General features: G+C 41.6%; 1 protein-coding gene across 4 annotated transcripts; it reads left to right on the top strand.

Annotated features, from left to right (window-relative positions):
• Positions 1–2328: 2328 nt before the first annotated feature.
• On the top strand, positions 2329–15311 carry LOC133898302 (probable adenylate kinase 5, chloroplastic). 4 transcript variants are annotated; one of them, XM_062338947.1, is made up of 21 exons: positions 2330–2549; positions 2659–2790; positions 3510–3638; positions 3721–3855; positions 4599–4745; positions 5316–5390; positions 5474–5576; positions 8781–8818; positions 8910–9035; positions 9247–9282; positions 9373–9453; positions 9533–9671; positions 10037–10116; positions 10201–10266; positions 10729–10758; positions 10838–10947; positions 11053–11190; positions 14490–14519; positions 14606–14687; positions 14776–14869; positions 14974–15311. In XM_062338947.1, the coding sequence occupies exons 1-19, from the start codon at positions 2385–2387 to the stop codon at positions 14628–14630; spliced, it is 1785 nt and encodes a 594-aa protein (XP_062194931.1). In that variant the 5' UTR covers positions 2330–2384; the 3' UTR covers positions 14631–14687; positions 14776–14869; positions 14974–15311. The 4 variants fall into 4 exon arrangements, with proteins under 4 accessions (XP_062194932.1, XP_062194931.1, XP_062194930.1 ...); XM_062338946.1 differs by lacking the exon at positions 14776–14869; XM_062338945.1 differs by having other exon boundaries at positions 14776–15311.
• Positions 15312–15560: the final 249 nt, after the last annotated feature.

Genomic DNA, 15560 nt, shown 5'->3' with positions numbered 1-15560 from the left:
CCTCAATGGTGATTGTGAGAGGTCTTATGCGTACCTCGCCGGAGTGACAAAGTTGCAACTCTAGTGGAATCGAGGTATTTAGTAGTTTATCGGACTAATCCGGTTCAAGATTAAATCCCTCTCTTCGTGAGACTAGTGACATGGTAGATGAGAAGTTAGAGGCTTGAACTCACTTCAATATGGATTAGGGGTGATCGACAAGTCACTGAGACCGCGGGATAAAATTGGTGTCTCCTTTGTGTGATATTTCTTGAGCTCGAGTCATATTTATAAAATTTACATTCTTGAAAGACTTCCTAAAAATTAAATTATTGCATATTACCCTAGGATTGCAAAGCATTGCCTTGTATCAACCCAGGTGTAGCCTTTATATCTTACATCTTGTCTAGCTTTTTAATTCCACGAATTAGAATTGACAGCTCTTTAATTAGTTTTTGAAACTGCTTATTCACCCTACTCTAGTCGGTATCCTTATCCTACATCAACAACTCAACCATGCTTAAACCTAAGAATGTAAATGTTGGAGGGAAATATCCCAACGCGTAGATGTTACTAAAAGATCACCACTAGGAGCTCCGTTGGAACCCTTGGGTTTCAACTCCACAGAAGAAAGCCCAGCTTCTGGACATCGTGGGTCCCTCCAGAAGCTATCCCCAAGACAGGAGAAGAAGCTGTCCTCTAGGGGAGGGTGGGGGTTGTCTCTAGGGACCCTCAACACCCTCGGAGGCACATCCTCCCAGAGCCCCTGTCCCTCGGAGCTCTCGATGCCCCTAGAGCCATAGCCTTCCGAAGCCCCTGTCTCCTGGAGCCATCGACACTCCCGAAGCCACAACCTTATGGAGCCCCAGTCTCTCGAAGCTCTTCACACCCTCGAAGTCACAGCATTCTAGAACCCCTATCTCCCAGAGCCTGGGTAGGCTCCCTCGGAACCCGAAGGGAGGAGTCGCCTGATCTTGGAGAAAGATCAACCAGAGGGGACCCACCAGCTATCCTCCTCCGATAAGGAAGTGATCAGCATTCAATGCGATGCATGTAGGAGCCGTCCTCACATCCCAAGTGCAAGTAGGGGCTGGACTAACACTTTGGACAGTGCGGTACCACAATAAGCGCTTAGTTGGGTGCCACGTCTTTAGGGCCACTTGCACTACTATACTACCATGGTAGATAATATCTTATGGTTATAAGTAAAATACATTCTACCTAGACTTATGCCGAGTGATTCAACTGGTCCTAGGTCTCTGCGGGATATCGATAGTTTGTATCGTTATCTCTGTAAGAATATATTTGTACATTTATATCCTGTATAGCATTATAAATACAGATCTTTAGCCATCAGATCAAGAGACCAATTCTTCTTGACCATCATATATCTAAGTATTCCTCTCTCTTCACTTTTTTCTTTAAACTTGAGTATAATCTTGTGAGTGTACTCTCATCATACTTGTTCGTGCAAGATATATTCTTACGTCAATAGTAAATTTCTCGTTAATGTGAGTGTACATGATCGAGGTCAATGGTTGCAATCGCGTCGTTGTACCTGAAATCATCATTTGCTTAACAACGTCTCATTCTGTTTTCAGAATCCCATTAGCCTAATCATGAATTTACGCGAATCCTAACACTACCGGAGATCATGAGGGTTCTAGCCGATATCCAAGAGCTCAACTTGAACTTTCTTCATTCTCCATAGCTTCTGTAAGGCGCGTGTGCAAAACATGCCTTGCCATCTAGGAGGAATAATGTTTGGCTTACTCAAAGCCCTACTTTCTTGTTGTAAAGCCGGCAGTTTGGTTGTGTAATCCTGGTAATTAGTGAAGAGAAGTCGCTCTTGGTCTCAAAAGAAGAAAAAAAAACACAACCAATGTAAGGGGAACCGACCCAAACTTGAGATCCAACCACAAACTCTTGAACCAACCCGTGGTGCCAAGTTACCCCAAATCAGATTACTCATCACCACTTACGTTCCTAGAACAATGATACGAAGTTTTCCAAAAATTATGTCTCAGCACCTCTTTCTAGTAATTGTTGCACAATTAAAATTCTAGATTTTACACACATCGTCCAACTAACGCTCACATGCCAAGTGGCCTATATTCCCTATTCTAGAAATCTTTTATGGAAGACGGCTTATATTTATAGTCGGGTAGGAAAATCTATAGCATGGTGTTGGCAGAAACTCGTGAGAAGACGAAATGTTTTGATAATGCGCCCATCCTTCTTCTAAAAAAATTCCCGAAATTAGGAAATGCCTGGGGCCCACCAAGTGTGACGTGCCGCTAGCAGGTGCCGCCACGTCGTTAAGCGACGGGACCCCAATCCTCGTAAACCTCCTCCCTCTGTTTTCCCTCCACACGCGCACTCTTCCCCTCTTCCTCACCGCGCAAATGGCGTCCTCCTCCCCGTCCACGACCTCCCCTACCCTCGCCGTGCCGGGGCACCCTCACCGCCGCCCCTCGCCGTTGCCTTCCTGCTACTCTCCTCTCGCGGCGTCCTCCTCCCCGGCCGTCTCCTCCATCTCCGCGTCTGCCGCCCCCAAACACAAGCCCAGGGTTCGTTCGTGCGATTCGGTTTCGTTTTCCGCTGATCCGCGATGCCCTGGTTTTCGCGGTCTCTCCGATTCGCCTCCATCTGACCGATTGGTGGCTTCGGTTTTGTTAGGGGCTGGGACTTCGTTGCCGGGCCGCGGAGGAGGGACCCGCGCCGGCGCGCGGGGAGGCGCCCCCCAAGGTGATGATCTCGGGCGCGCCCGCGTCGGGGAAGGGTACGCAATGCCAAAGGATTGTCGAGAAGGTGAAATGCGGAACCGATGGTTGTTTTTCTTTTGTTTGTGACAATACAAATTACGCTTGCGCGAGTTGTGGTGATCCAAATCTAAATTTGTTGAAGGGAAGGTTGTAGGGTCCGTTGCATGGATGCTTAACCTATTTTTGTTGGTTTGAATTTTCTCTTAATCAAGTTTTAGGTGAACAAGACGTAATGTGAACGCATGAATGCCAAATTGCCTATTCAATTTATTGTTGTACCAATCGGCAGAGTACTGAATTTTTATGCATTAGTGTGTAGTAAGGATTAGCCTCCTGAAAAAATTGTTCGGATTTTTCTCTTTTCAGTTTATGCAAATCTTTTACCTGAACTTCTGTAATTTGCATAAGAATGTAGGGCTTGTTTTTTTAATGAAACAAGGAAAAAAATAACCCACCTAGGAGGAACTTGGTGAAAAAAATATGCACCCAATTTTGAGCAAAAGAGGACTCGAACTGAGGTGGTAGGGGCATACACCCACACCTAACTGAGCTAGGTTCAGTTCTGTTTAACAAGGCTATGCATGTTTCTTAAAATGGTTGTCTTGGTTTGTCAGATTCAATAGTTGCAATTTGCCGGTGTTCTTTATAAATGAGGCTTCATACTCATTATTTCCTTTTGAAACACTAGTTTTGGGCAGTAGCTAAAGCTTATGTTGTTCGGGGGCCTTCTAACATTGTTTCCTTTCTGTTTTTCTTTTCTTTTAGTACGGTTTGGTTCACATATCAACTGGGGATCTTCTACGAGCTGAAGTATCTTCTGGCACAGAAATAGGCAAGACAGCAAAAGAATATATGGACAGTGGCAAGCTTGTTCCAGATCAAGTTGTGACAGATGTATGTGGCTTATTTGTCAGGTATCTGCTATTTGAAGCTGGTATATTTTACGAACTATCTGATTGCTTGCTATTTCAACTAGATGGTGGTATCACGACTATCACAACCGGATGTACAAGAAAGAGGGTGGCTTCTTGATGGTTACCCAAGGAGTTTCAGTCAGGCACAAAGCCTTGAAAGTATGAAAATAAGACCAGATATATTTATTGTGCTAGAAGTAAGTACACTAACCGTTTATGATAATTATTATATACTGACACTTGCTTCTAATTTTCAATTTTGACCGTAATATGTTGTATTGGATTGCATTGCCAAAATGTCAATCATGCTTTGCATAATAGGATGATCATAATTCATTTCTAATGTTACATTTTGTTCGTGCAATTCTAACATATCAGAATGTTAACAAAAGAAAGGTTGTTTGAACATTTCAAATACCTTCCTAATATGAGCTTAATTATGCTAATTTAGTTTTTAAAATCTGATTCTATAATTTGTTAGTACTTTGTAGTTCGTGCAGTAAATTTGCAAGTTTACATTGGCTGTGAAAATAAGTTAATGACTGAAAATGGTTTTAATAATCATATCTTATTTATAGTACGACAACCAGGATGCCAGAAAATTGATGTCTTGTGCCCTTGTCAAATCATTCTTTACTAAGTTATTTGCAGGCCTTATCTTTTTTTTCCCTCTCGCTTTGTTGTTTCTGTTGTACCAATGTGCATGCATGTGTGACTTCAATATGGCCACAATAGTACACTTCACTTAAATATTCTGATTCACTGCTGAATAGTGTTATATACGTATCTATGGTTCTATCATGCATTCATGCCTATGATGCTTCTTATTCTTTTGGAAACCATAGTGTTTTTATCTTGTGAGCAAATAATTCCATGCCTTTTTGGTTCTCATTTCATACCTTTGACTTCTTGCATTTCATTTTTGTTTTGTTAAATTCAGGTTCCTGATGACATTCTAATCGACAGATGTGTTGGAAGAAGGCTGGATCCTGTGACTGGCAAAATTTACCATGTAAAAAACTTCCCTCCGGAGAATGAGGAAATTTCTGCCCGGCTTATTACACGTTCTGATGATACGTTTGAGAAGGTTCTGCTGTTGTCCACATTAGTAATTTTTTTTCAACTTAAGACCAAAGATCCAAACAAGCAGTTGCTGCTTTATGGAGCTAGTGGAAACAAAGTCACCTTCTATCATCCTCTTAAGTAAAACAACGTATAAACCACACTCTTCTTACGCTTACAAAAGGATAGAAACAGTCCTCAGTTCAACGATAAGATCTAAAGAAGTATTTGCCTTATTCAAATATGATGCTACTCTCTCTGAGATCTTGTGATTGCATTTTAGAACTTGATTTGTGCAATTATTTTTGTAAGATGCCGTTTGTAAATTGCAAGACACTTCATTTGAATCTTTCTTTTCTTTAAAGTTTGTTGGCATTTATGAAGGACAATTTTTTTGAATTATACAAGATAATGATCTATAGTATGGAGATTTCTGTGCCAGGAGTCAAGCCATATCACATTTTACTAACTGTACATATATGGTTTTAAACAGTGCTTTTTACGATGCAGTAATAGTTGCATAATGCTGGTATTTCTTTTCCCATGCTTCTAGGCTCTATTGTTCTGCAGTAATAGTTTCTTCTTTCTTCTGCAGGTTAAATCGCGTCTTGAGACGTACAAACAAAATTCTGAAGCTATTCTTCCTACATACTCAGATTTGCTTAATCAGGTTCTTGTGTTTTCTTAGTGTCAGAGCAACCCAAACTGTGAACTGAAAGTAATCTTTTGTTGCTCTATTGTGCAAGGATTTAGATTGATGGAAATCGCCCAGCGGAAGTTGTATTTCAGGAGATAGATTCCTTGTTACAGAAAACCTGTGGGAGTACCTCAGCAAACAAATTGACCAAAACAAATGGTGAGAGCATAAAATGAAGTTCCTCTACTAATTTCTTGTGCTGTCATTGATAAATGATAACGAACTTGAGCTAACTCCACTTCATCAGTTAGCTACTATGATCTTTTCTTTGAGAAAAAGCTAATATGGTTTGAGAATAACTATGACGCGTTACTTTGTAATGACTGAACTATGATATAGCGAACATATTTATATATATCATCAGTTCATCTCTTCCTAAGCTGTATTGCTAGGAAGACCCATCTAGCCTAGTGGTAGAGAACATGGCTGTGGTGATGAGGTCGTGGGTTCAAGTCCCTAGTCCCGCTCCTTCACCAAAGACACATATTTCTTCCTATCTATTCTTTTTTTTCATAAGATGAAATGCCATTTCAGTATAATTCCATAATTATGTGAACATAGCAATAGCTCGGTTGGCAGAGCCTCTCTAAAGGGTTCGGTACTCCCCTCGCAAGTTGTGTGAGTACCTGCCTAAAGGGTTGGTACCCTTACTCTCAGGTCATGTGAGTACCTCCCTAAGGGGTTAGGTACTTCCCTCTCTTAAGACAAAGCAAGGGGACGTCTTCTCCCTGTGGTCAAGTTTTTTTTAATAATTCCGTAATTCTGAAAGTAATTGTCTGTTGCAACATTTTTGATTGTCTGTTAGCTAAGTTGCTGTCAATCTAAGATAGCACAGTACAATTGGAGATAGAAATTAGTATATGACATCAAGGACAGGAAATGTACTTATGAAAATCAAAGAAATACATGAGGAAGGAAGGAAGGACAAAACAGTTTGAAACAATCATTAGAAACAATATGTGAGAATTTGCTGTGTAGCACTGAGAGTGCACCAATAGCTCTACGACACAAAAAAAGGCCGGCTAGCTTTGCCATGCATTGTTATGATTCACCTATGCATGGCAACAATACTGTTCCTATTAGCTGGTTACATACAATTGCATGGATGTTGACAGCTGTCTGGATACGTGGATCTTCACGGAGTTGGTTTCAGTGATGAAGGGTGAGACTGGCAGTTGGCATCCGAGGTGGAGGTCAATGGATACCAACATGGAACATTTGCCATCCTAAAACTCTTAAGTTTCTTAAGAGCAAGTAGTAGCATGTATACCCATGCGTTACTTTGCCTTAAAAATGGTCATCCATGGCTATGGCTCTGCTTTGCCATTGGTTGGCATTCTCACGGTAGAACATGCCATAGGGTGGAGGAGGGTGGCAATGAGTCAATTGGCTTGTGGGGATGCCCAGATGTTTATTGGAACCTAAAGGAAAACCGTTTTTGGTAGTATTAAAGTCTCATCCTACCACTTGTTTCCTTGACTTCAATTGAACTTTTGGTTCGCGTAGTTAATTGGATTTCTTTACTGCAAGCAGTGTTACCTGGACACCCGTGTCCAATTTTTTCCGACGAATCGGACACCCCAAATTCAAGTCGGATTCTGACACCTGTGTTGGATTCCGAGTTGTATTTCGTGTGTCCAAATTTTCTTTGCCGAATCGGACACCCGAATCCGAGTCGGATTCCGATACCCGTGCCCGTGTCCAGGTAACATTGACTGCAAGTGAACCAACGAATAATATGGTATAGAGAAAGGATAGCCGTTTTTGGTATCATCTATAGCCATTCCTCCGTGGCGTTACTCATTGATTTTCCGTCCTTTCTTGTAATCCATAAATAATGGGAAGTTTGATACTTTTACTAATTCAGCATTTTAGCCTTTTCCAGTTCTCATTGTTTTCAACTTCTGTAATTGTTACATTAACACATGCTCCTATTATAAGAAAGGAAAAAGTCCATTTTACTCCCCCGAACTATGCCCGTAGTCTGGATAACCCCGTAAACTTTAGAATTGCCCATTTAATCCCATGGAATCATAAATCTAGCTCACTTTGCACCCTTAGCTGTTTAGGAAGTCGGTTTTGCTGATGTGGACATCGGTTTTGCTGACTAGGTCGTCTCTTTCGCCGCTCCTCTCTCTCTGATCCTATCCCTTTTCATCTCTCTTTGCTCCTCTCTCATCGATGCTACTCTGCGCTGCTGACGAGATCGGGCTCGCTCTCTGAGGCAGAGGAGCCCCACCCCGTCCACATCTCCATTGCCTGCTCCGCCTTATCCCCTCGCCCTTGGCTCCCTCTGCTCCCTCTCTCTCAGCTGCCATTTTTCCCCATTGCGCCAGAGCAACAGCAACGGCAAGTCGAGCTCGCCCACCGCCTTCTTCAGCTCCTCCCCATCGAAGCCGTCACCGCAGGGAGAGTTGCCTGGAGCTCCTTGTTCTATTCCTAGCCTCAGACCCCGCTCTCTCGCTGTAGAGATCGGGGCACTTCTTCTCTGACTCCGGCCGTAGGACAACACCGTCGCCATCGTCGATTTATTCCTCCTCCGGTGAGCCATCAGCCTATTCCCCTCTCCCACATCTTTCTCTCTCTATGGCGCACCCCCTTGACCGCTTCTTGTCGTAGGTCCACCGGCACCTAGGCCGAAATCGACGTTTTCTCTGCTGCAAGGTCTGCCGCCCACCATGAAGCACCTTACAGCCGCTGGCCTGCTCCAGCGCCTCTCTGCCTGAGCCGAGACCGTGAAGAGCTCCGTCGTGATCCCAAGAAGCTAGAGCGTGTGTACCCTTGGCTCTGGCCTGTCGCCGGCCTAGACTTCCACTGGGCTCTGAGCGCTGCCTCGCCATTCGACTCGCCGTTGGCTTGGTTCTGGTCGTGCCCACTGGCTACCGAGTGCCTGTGTGAGTTCACTGCCACGTGCTACAGCTCCACAGATAGCTTCTCGAGCTCCCACTCCCTTCCTAGCTTGGCCGCATCTATGGCTGAACCCCTCACCGCCGTGGTCCATTGCCGCCGAGAAGCTTCCCAACGTCGACGAGCCGCTCCAAGCCATCCCCGACCCAACCGATGTTGCGATGAGCTCCTTGGCGGTGCACTGGGGCTCAAGAGGAGGCGCCCATTGTGGCCTCCGTGTGGTCAGAGAGAGAGATGACATGGCAGCCAGGTGGCAAAAACCGGGTTACGTGGCAACCACGGTGGCAAAACCACTTGTAAAACCGGTCTCGGGGGTTATGTGATCTGATATTCAAAACTTGGGGGAGTAAAACAAACGATTTAATAGTTCAGAGGGTTATCCAGACTACGGATATAGTTCGGTGGAGTAAAATGGACTATTTTCTATCAGAAATAACCAAACTTTTCATTTAACAGGAAAACCACCAGATTCTTTGGATACAAGTTCAAAAAATGTATGTACAAGATTGTACTTAATATCATCTTATGTGAGAAATTTTAAAGTGAAGTATGACGACTTACATCTGTATTGTTGTTTTCACCCAGGAATGGCGTGGAATTCCAACAAGATTGAATAACATTCCACATTCCAGGGAAATCAGGCAATACTTCTATGACGATGTAGTACAAGCTACAAAACGTGCTGTTGAAGATAAAAAGACTCGGTTGCAGGTTGCTATTTATCTTTTCCATTTATGTTTCTGTTTAAGTACTATTATTCTGTTTCTGTAGCATAGTTAATGAACTATTGAATTATGTGAACTACATGTGATTACTTTGTGTAACTGAACAATCTGGTAATTTCACTCGTTTCGGTTCAGTTACCTTTTGTGGAAAATAATCTGAGATAAGCTGACCACTATTCATTTCCCCAAACATGCAGATAAATATCAACATTCCTGAACTTAACCCTGAAATGGTAAGAGTACATATGCTTATATAAATTTTGTGATGCCTATCGGAAAACACTGCTAGCATTGACTGCAACCATATCCCTTTTAATCGGCAGGATGTTTATCGCATAGGTACCCTCATGGAACTTGTCAGAGAACTTTCTCTTTCTTTTGCTGATGATGGAAAATGTGTCAAGGTTCATATCTTTGCCACAAATGCACATATTATTACTCTCCCTCCCTCCCCACAACATGAGACTAGTAACTTCATATCAGGTCTGTGTTCAAGGCTCCATGGGGCAAGGTGCATTTGCTGGTATCCCACTTCAACTGGCTGGGACTAGAAAAATTTTGGAATTTATGGACTGGGGTGACTATGGGGCGAAGGGTACCTTCATTAATATTGGAGCAGTAGGTCTGTTGTCCACTTACTCAATACTCTTGATAGCATCAAATTAAATGAACCATCATGACTATTGGATCGAATAATCATTTGTTGCATCTTGAAGAAAACTGAAATTGATATTATAATGAACTAGACTAGGAGTCTAGGGCTATGAGCCAAATGCTACATTGAAGTTGGTATTTTGAATGGAAATATTGACATTCATGGTATTGTACCAACAACTTTCCTTTTTGTACAGTTCAGTCGCGTAAGTACTAAATTACACAAAAGAAGATCACATAATTTATACATTTCTTATTCCGCCATGTTTTGTTTCTGTCCAGGGTTCTTGAGTTTTTCTTATACAATAGATTATGTTTTGACTGAAACCACAGGTGCTAGCGAGGTTGATAAAGAAGACGATATGTTTATCCTCATTGCTCCCCAGAATGCTGTTGGAAACTGCATAATTGATGTAAAGATTCTATGTCTTCTATTTTTTTGGTACTTAAATCATATGCACCTCTCAATCTTCACTGTCATCTTAGAAACTTTGCAGGATATGAGAGCTATGACTGATGCTGCTGGTGATAGACCTGTGATTCTTGTAAACCCTCGCCTAAAGGTTTGACAAATATTAGTTATTTGTTTCTCTTTGTTGTCTTCCCGCTAATCGCTACTACATCGTGGCTATCTTGCATCCGAAGAGGTTTTAGCTATATATCGTGTGTCTATTTGCTAAGGGGTTGGAGGTAGGAATTTCTAAAATTTAGACTAAATCCTAAAAAAATTCCTCGTCATCGAAACAAGCTTGACTGCTCGACAAAGAAAATCTATTCTGATCCCAAATATGTAAGAAACTTCATGTGATTGTAACTGAATTAAGTGTGGTGATTTTCTTCAAAAGTACTGAACATCTTAACATGTACAAACGACTTCTCTTATGTTTTGAAATTTTCTCAGTTTCTAATTTCAGTATTTAACAGCTCAATTATATTTAAATGCTTGTCTTTGTAATGTGTAAAGAAACAACACTGCAGCATCATTGTTGGGCACTAACTTAAATTTTCCAAATTTACATTTACAGGATATGCCTGGATCAAGTGGTGTAATGCAAGTAAGTGCTATTTATAAGTTCAATTTAACCTTACCATAACCACCAATATTGAGTTGGTTTCTTAATTTGTGATGTTAAGACAATGGGGAGAGACATGAGGCTAAAGTATGCTGCATCATTTGAGACTTGCTATTCGTTCCGGCTTCTCTTTTATGCTGGCTCATTCTATCCGATCATGGGAGCTTTAAGGTTTGTCTCATCGACTTTTGTTCTTGCAAACATCACTCTCTTTCTAGTGTAGTAGTGTTTCTATATCGTTCAACTGTTACAATTCAGACTGACTTATTTCTACAGGATGGCTTATCCAAATAAATATGAGATTTATAGAAGGGTTGACGAGCCCAATGGAAAAGAGAAATATGTTTTTATAGCTGAATTCACGGAGAACCCAACTCCTGATGATATCACTGGTGCTTTCAAAGGACCAAAAAAGTAAGATTTGAAAAACATGGTATTTATCTTGACATGGAATATATTTTGTTGCAAGTATATTTTCACATGTTAGGCAAATAAATTTTATTTATGAGATAGGGTAGGTCTGGTACCACCAATTCCCTTCTGTAGATGTGACCTTTCCCTCTTTAGTTTGTTTCTTTGAATACAGTGGGAAAGAGCATCAACGAAGATGAGTTTCAGAACCCATATGTTGCATGGCTTTAGGTTTTAAATATTAGGAATCAATACTACACACTTTTAATTTTCTCCTAGAAAATGTGCATTTAGTTGCCTAAGTGTATGTGCAAGGTTGTTTTCCAGTTGGATTGCACGAATCAAATGGAAAACCGAGAGGGTTAATTAGTTTTACAGTGTGAGGCCCACAGGATAGCACTGTTCCTATTTTTCTGTAGCAATACTGCTGCCGTCTCAAATCTTGAATTGATTGGAGCTCGAGGAAGTCTTGTCTCTGTGCGACACTGCCATGGATATGGCATTGTAGCTCGAGGAAGAGCTGGCGGTGGCACTCCTCCAGTGCTGCCCTGCATGTTAGAGGAAGTGACATTGGCCAGCAGGCAAGGGGATATGGGCGGGTCAGGTAAAAACAATATGGCATATGGGGATAGCTTGCAAGCGTTCCAGTCACACATGTCCGATTAGACGTTTTACCACAAATGCAAATACTCTCTACAAATCCTTGGAGATAAGAGATTAGGCAGTTTCTTTGGTAGATTGATGTGCCATTTCCTGGTAAATAATAACGTGTACTGTTTATAGAAAGTGGGATTTACTTTTTTTCTTGTCAGTCATGTATTTAATCCCTTAAGAGACATGCCATAGCTCTATAAATAGATTATTATAATTTAAGTTGGAAAGCAAGAATCAACAGATGAAAGTTTCTTGTCCTTTGTCTTTAACTGTCATCAAAGCCTTGGATCGATGGTTAAAAACATCCAATTGACTGCTTGCTGTTTCCTGGAAATCTCAAAAACAAGGCCTCAAGAGTGCAAGAGAAAAATCTTATATAAGCAAAACATTTAGTCTGTAATCAAAATGATACTAATAGGACTTATAGTAAGCGTGACATGATATTCATGTTGTATTGTGTTTCAGGATAGGTGATAACAAAAATTTGTATATGAGAAATATTACAATGGTAATTGTTGTAACTAAGTAGAATTGGTATTATTCCAATTCTCACCAAATTCATTCAGATTTTTTTTTTCTTAAATACGCAGGAGAGCTGCGTATCTTTGTATTAAGAGGGAGAGGGGAAAACTAATAATCCATGTACAACCCCTTTCACACAGGGAGGCACCCTCACAACACTACAGTGGACTACTCACGCACCGTTGACTTAATAGGAGTGACCAACAACCTTAAGATTAAACCCTTAATTCGGCCACAAGACCATCAGACCCTTGGCACCTGCAAGACACCAAATATTGATTTCTTCCTTGATAACCCTGACTACAACCTGCACACTAGGAGATGCACCATTGAACACACAATCGTTACGGTGCTTCCAAATACTCCAAGCTCCTAAAATGATCAGTGAGTTGAGGCCCTTGCGGTGCTGTTTTTCAACTCTTCGGTGTGCATGTCTCCACCATTCGGCGAAGTGGAGCTCAACCCCATTAGGAGAAAGGGACTGAAGACCAAACTGAGCTAAGAGTTGATGCCAAACTTCTCTTGCAAACACACAACCAGTGTAGATGTTGGATAGTTTCCTCCTCTTGATCACAAAGGGGACAATGGTTAGGATGAGGAAGTCCCCGACGTTCCAAGCGATCAGCTGTCCAAACATGATTACAAATGGCCAACCATAAGAAGAACTTGCATTTCGAAGGAGCCTATGACTTCCAAAGCCGTTTCCAAGGTTCAAAACCCGTGGCGCCTATGAAGTAACACATGTAAGCTGATTTGATTGAAAAAAGGCCAAAGGAGGTGTGGCGCCATATGTGAGAATCTGGTGTCTCCAGCTGCAGCTCAATCTCTGCCAAAATGTCCTAGAGTTGTAAATATTCCATTAGAACAGCAACCAAAAGTGCACCCCGAATATCATGTACCCAAGATCGAGCATGCAAGGCCCGGGCGACGGTTTTGTTCTTGATGAACCTCCTTGGACCTGCTGCTATTAAATTGGGAGCCAATTCAGCAAAAGAATGTCCATGCAACCAACGGTCGGTCCAGAAGAGGGTATTTAAGCCATTGCCCACCTGGGATGTGACCGATATAGCAAAAAGTGAGGAGATGTTTTGTTGAACAGAAATCTGAAACTTGCCCATGGATGGTCAGGCTGCGTTTTCCTCAGCCGCAACCATCTCATCTTAAGCGCCCAGCCGAGCTTTTCCAAGTTGTGGATACTAAGTCTCCCAAACTCCAATGGCCAGCAAACCTTTTCCCATGCCACAAGACAATGACCACAATTAATATCTTTCCTTCCCTTCCAAAGGAATCCTCGCCGAATTTTCCGTGTCAAATTCAACAGACTTCAAAACATTGGAAATTGTATTATGTTATCTGATATGATACATCGGACAACAGGACAAAACAACCTCTGAACTCAACAAATCAGGTAAAATAAGTAATTTTTTCGTATACACTGATCCAAGAAAGTGTACCTGCTAGTTGGATTCGGGTCAAGTTGTTGCTAGCAACAATACATGCCCGACAACATGGAACATTAGATATATTTTTTTCTTTCTTTCTGAGTTTGACCTGAGCCAATGTGGCAGGGTCCATTCATGTGTCATAAAAGAGCACTTCTATACATACAACCTTTCACGTGCTGCTATCGTGTAGCTCAAAAATCGAGAACGTGCGAATAGCACAGTGGTAAGACCATCAGGTGTGAGGCTACCAATCAGGGCTTGAATCCTGATTCTCGTTAAAAAGGCCTCTCGCTGTGTGTTCCCCATGGTCGTGGTGCGATCGCTCAGCGATAGCGTGTGGGTTGTAGCCAGTTTTCGGAGCATTTTCTCGACCTTAATGCAATGACTTCGGGATGTCTCTCCCCTTGGATCGAGTTTTTATATAGCTCAGAAATCAGAGAGCTCAAAGCACTTGAATAGAGCTCACACATGAATCGGAGGGCTTGAATGACATACTTTTACAGGAATTGTACATTGACGGTAGTAGTAAAATATTTGCTTACACATACATTTGGGAGTGGCACATTCAATCATATAGTATAGGCAAATGTCATCCACATCTTTTTTATTTGATGATATGGTTCTGGATACATTTTAACATTCTATAATATTGTGGTATGAATTTTCTTATATTTAATGCAGGGAAAAGGAAAAGGCGTCTTCTGGATTCTGGTAACTTGTGCCCTCTAGTTTTGCCCTCTTCTAATGTTTACTTGTTATACTATTCACGGATATTGAACTGCTCAATCATTGTGCAGGGGTTTCTTAAGTGGTATATTGTGAGGCAAGCAGTCTGCAATGCAATGATATCCTCCATTTCTTGGTGTATTTCTTTCTGAGGTTGGAACGCAAGAAGCATTAATCTATTGTTTTTCCTTGTCCGTTTTAATACGTAGCCCATGAAGTGAAGGAGATATTTGATTCGTAGGTTTAGTCCCCCAAGGCTAAATAGCTTTACTGGAGCTTTTCTTTTGTCCATCCATGAAGCTAAAGTTGGTTTGCATCTTTTGTCCATCCATGAAGTTAAGTTGGTTTGCATGATTATAATATCATGGTTTTCATTCTTTGTGATGGGGAATTTGTATTCTCTTATGTGGTTCCCATATTTTTTACACTACTTATGCAGTGAGGATGTCAACCAGAGGAGGAGAGGCCTCTTTATACAAGGCTAATGGCGTTTACAGCCATGTGGTTCCCATATATTTTTTTTCATGTAATATCTTTGTCCTTCCAAATGCCCTGATTGGTCGAGTCAGGGCGGCAGTTGTAAAACATTGCTTTTTATCCCTCTTATTCGATTCAGCAGAGCTCTTGCCTGGTTAAAAAAAAAGAACCTTACTCATGGTTCATAGGATATCTAAAGCTAGTACCCAGGCTTAGAAGTTGAATGGCTGGTATGCAAATTTCTAGTCTGGAATTCAAAGTTTAAATGAAAAAATTTCATGTGTGAACGTTTGTAGGGAATTTTTTTTTGAAAAACTCTCCCATGTAAGTCACTCAAAGTTTGTCTTCCACCAACACAAGTACGTTTGTGGCGAATACCCTCCCGAAAGTAGAGGGTTGTTTCAGATTCCCACTGGCAATGTTCATCCTGAAACTGCCTGTAATGCCACAAATTTAAAAACCTTTTCCCCCAAAGGTCATAGAAAATTGCACGAGCTCAGCAGTCAGCAAATCACAATTTTTTCCCCCTGCAAATCGAACTCATTGCAG

Source organism: Phragmites australis, chromosome 18, assembly GCF_958298935.1.
Source record: "Phragmites australis chromosome 18, lpPhrAust1.1, whole genome shotgun sequence".
Taxonomy (NCBI): domain Eukaryota; kingdom Viridiplantae; phylum Streptophyta; class Magnoliopsida; order Poales; family Poaceae; genus Phragmites; species Phragmites australis.
The sequence above is the reverse complement of the archived record's forward strand: the minus strand, read 5'-3'. Positions and strand labels throughout refer to the sequence as shown.

What these genes read in the sequence shown, in the direction of transcription:
- LOC133898302 (XM_062338946.1), top strand. Translation starts at nt 2,385, where the DNA reads ATGGCGTCCTCCTCCCCGTCCACGACCTCCCCTACCCTCGCCGTGCCG. An exon ending in GCCAAAGGATTGTCGAGAAG is followed by an intron (nt 2,791 to 3,509) that starts GTGAAATGCGGA and finishes CTTTTCTTTTAG; the next exon opens with TACGGTTTGGTTCACATATC. An exon ending in ATAAAAAGACTCGGTTGCAG is followed by an intron (nt 9,036 to 9,246) that starts GTTGCTATTTAT and finishes CCAAACATGCAG; the next exon opens with ATAAATATCAACATTCCTGA.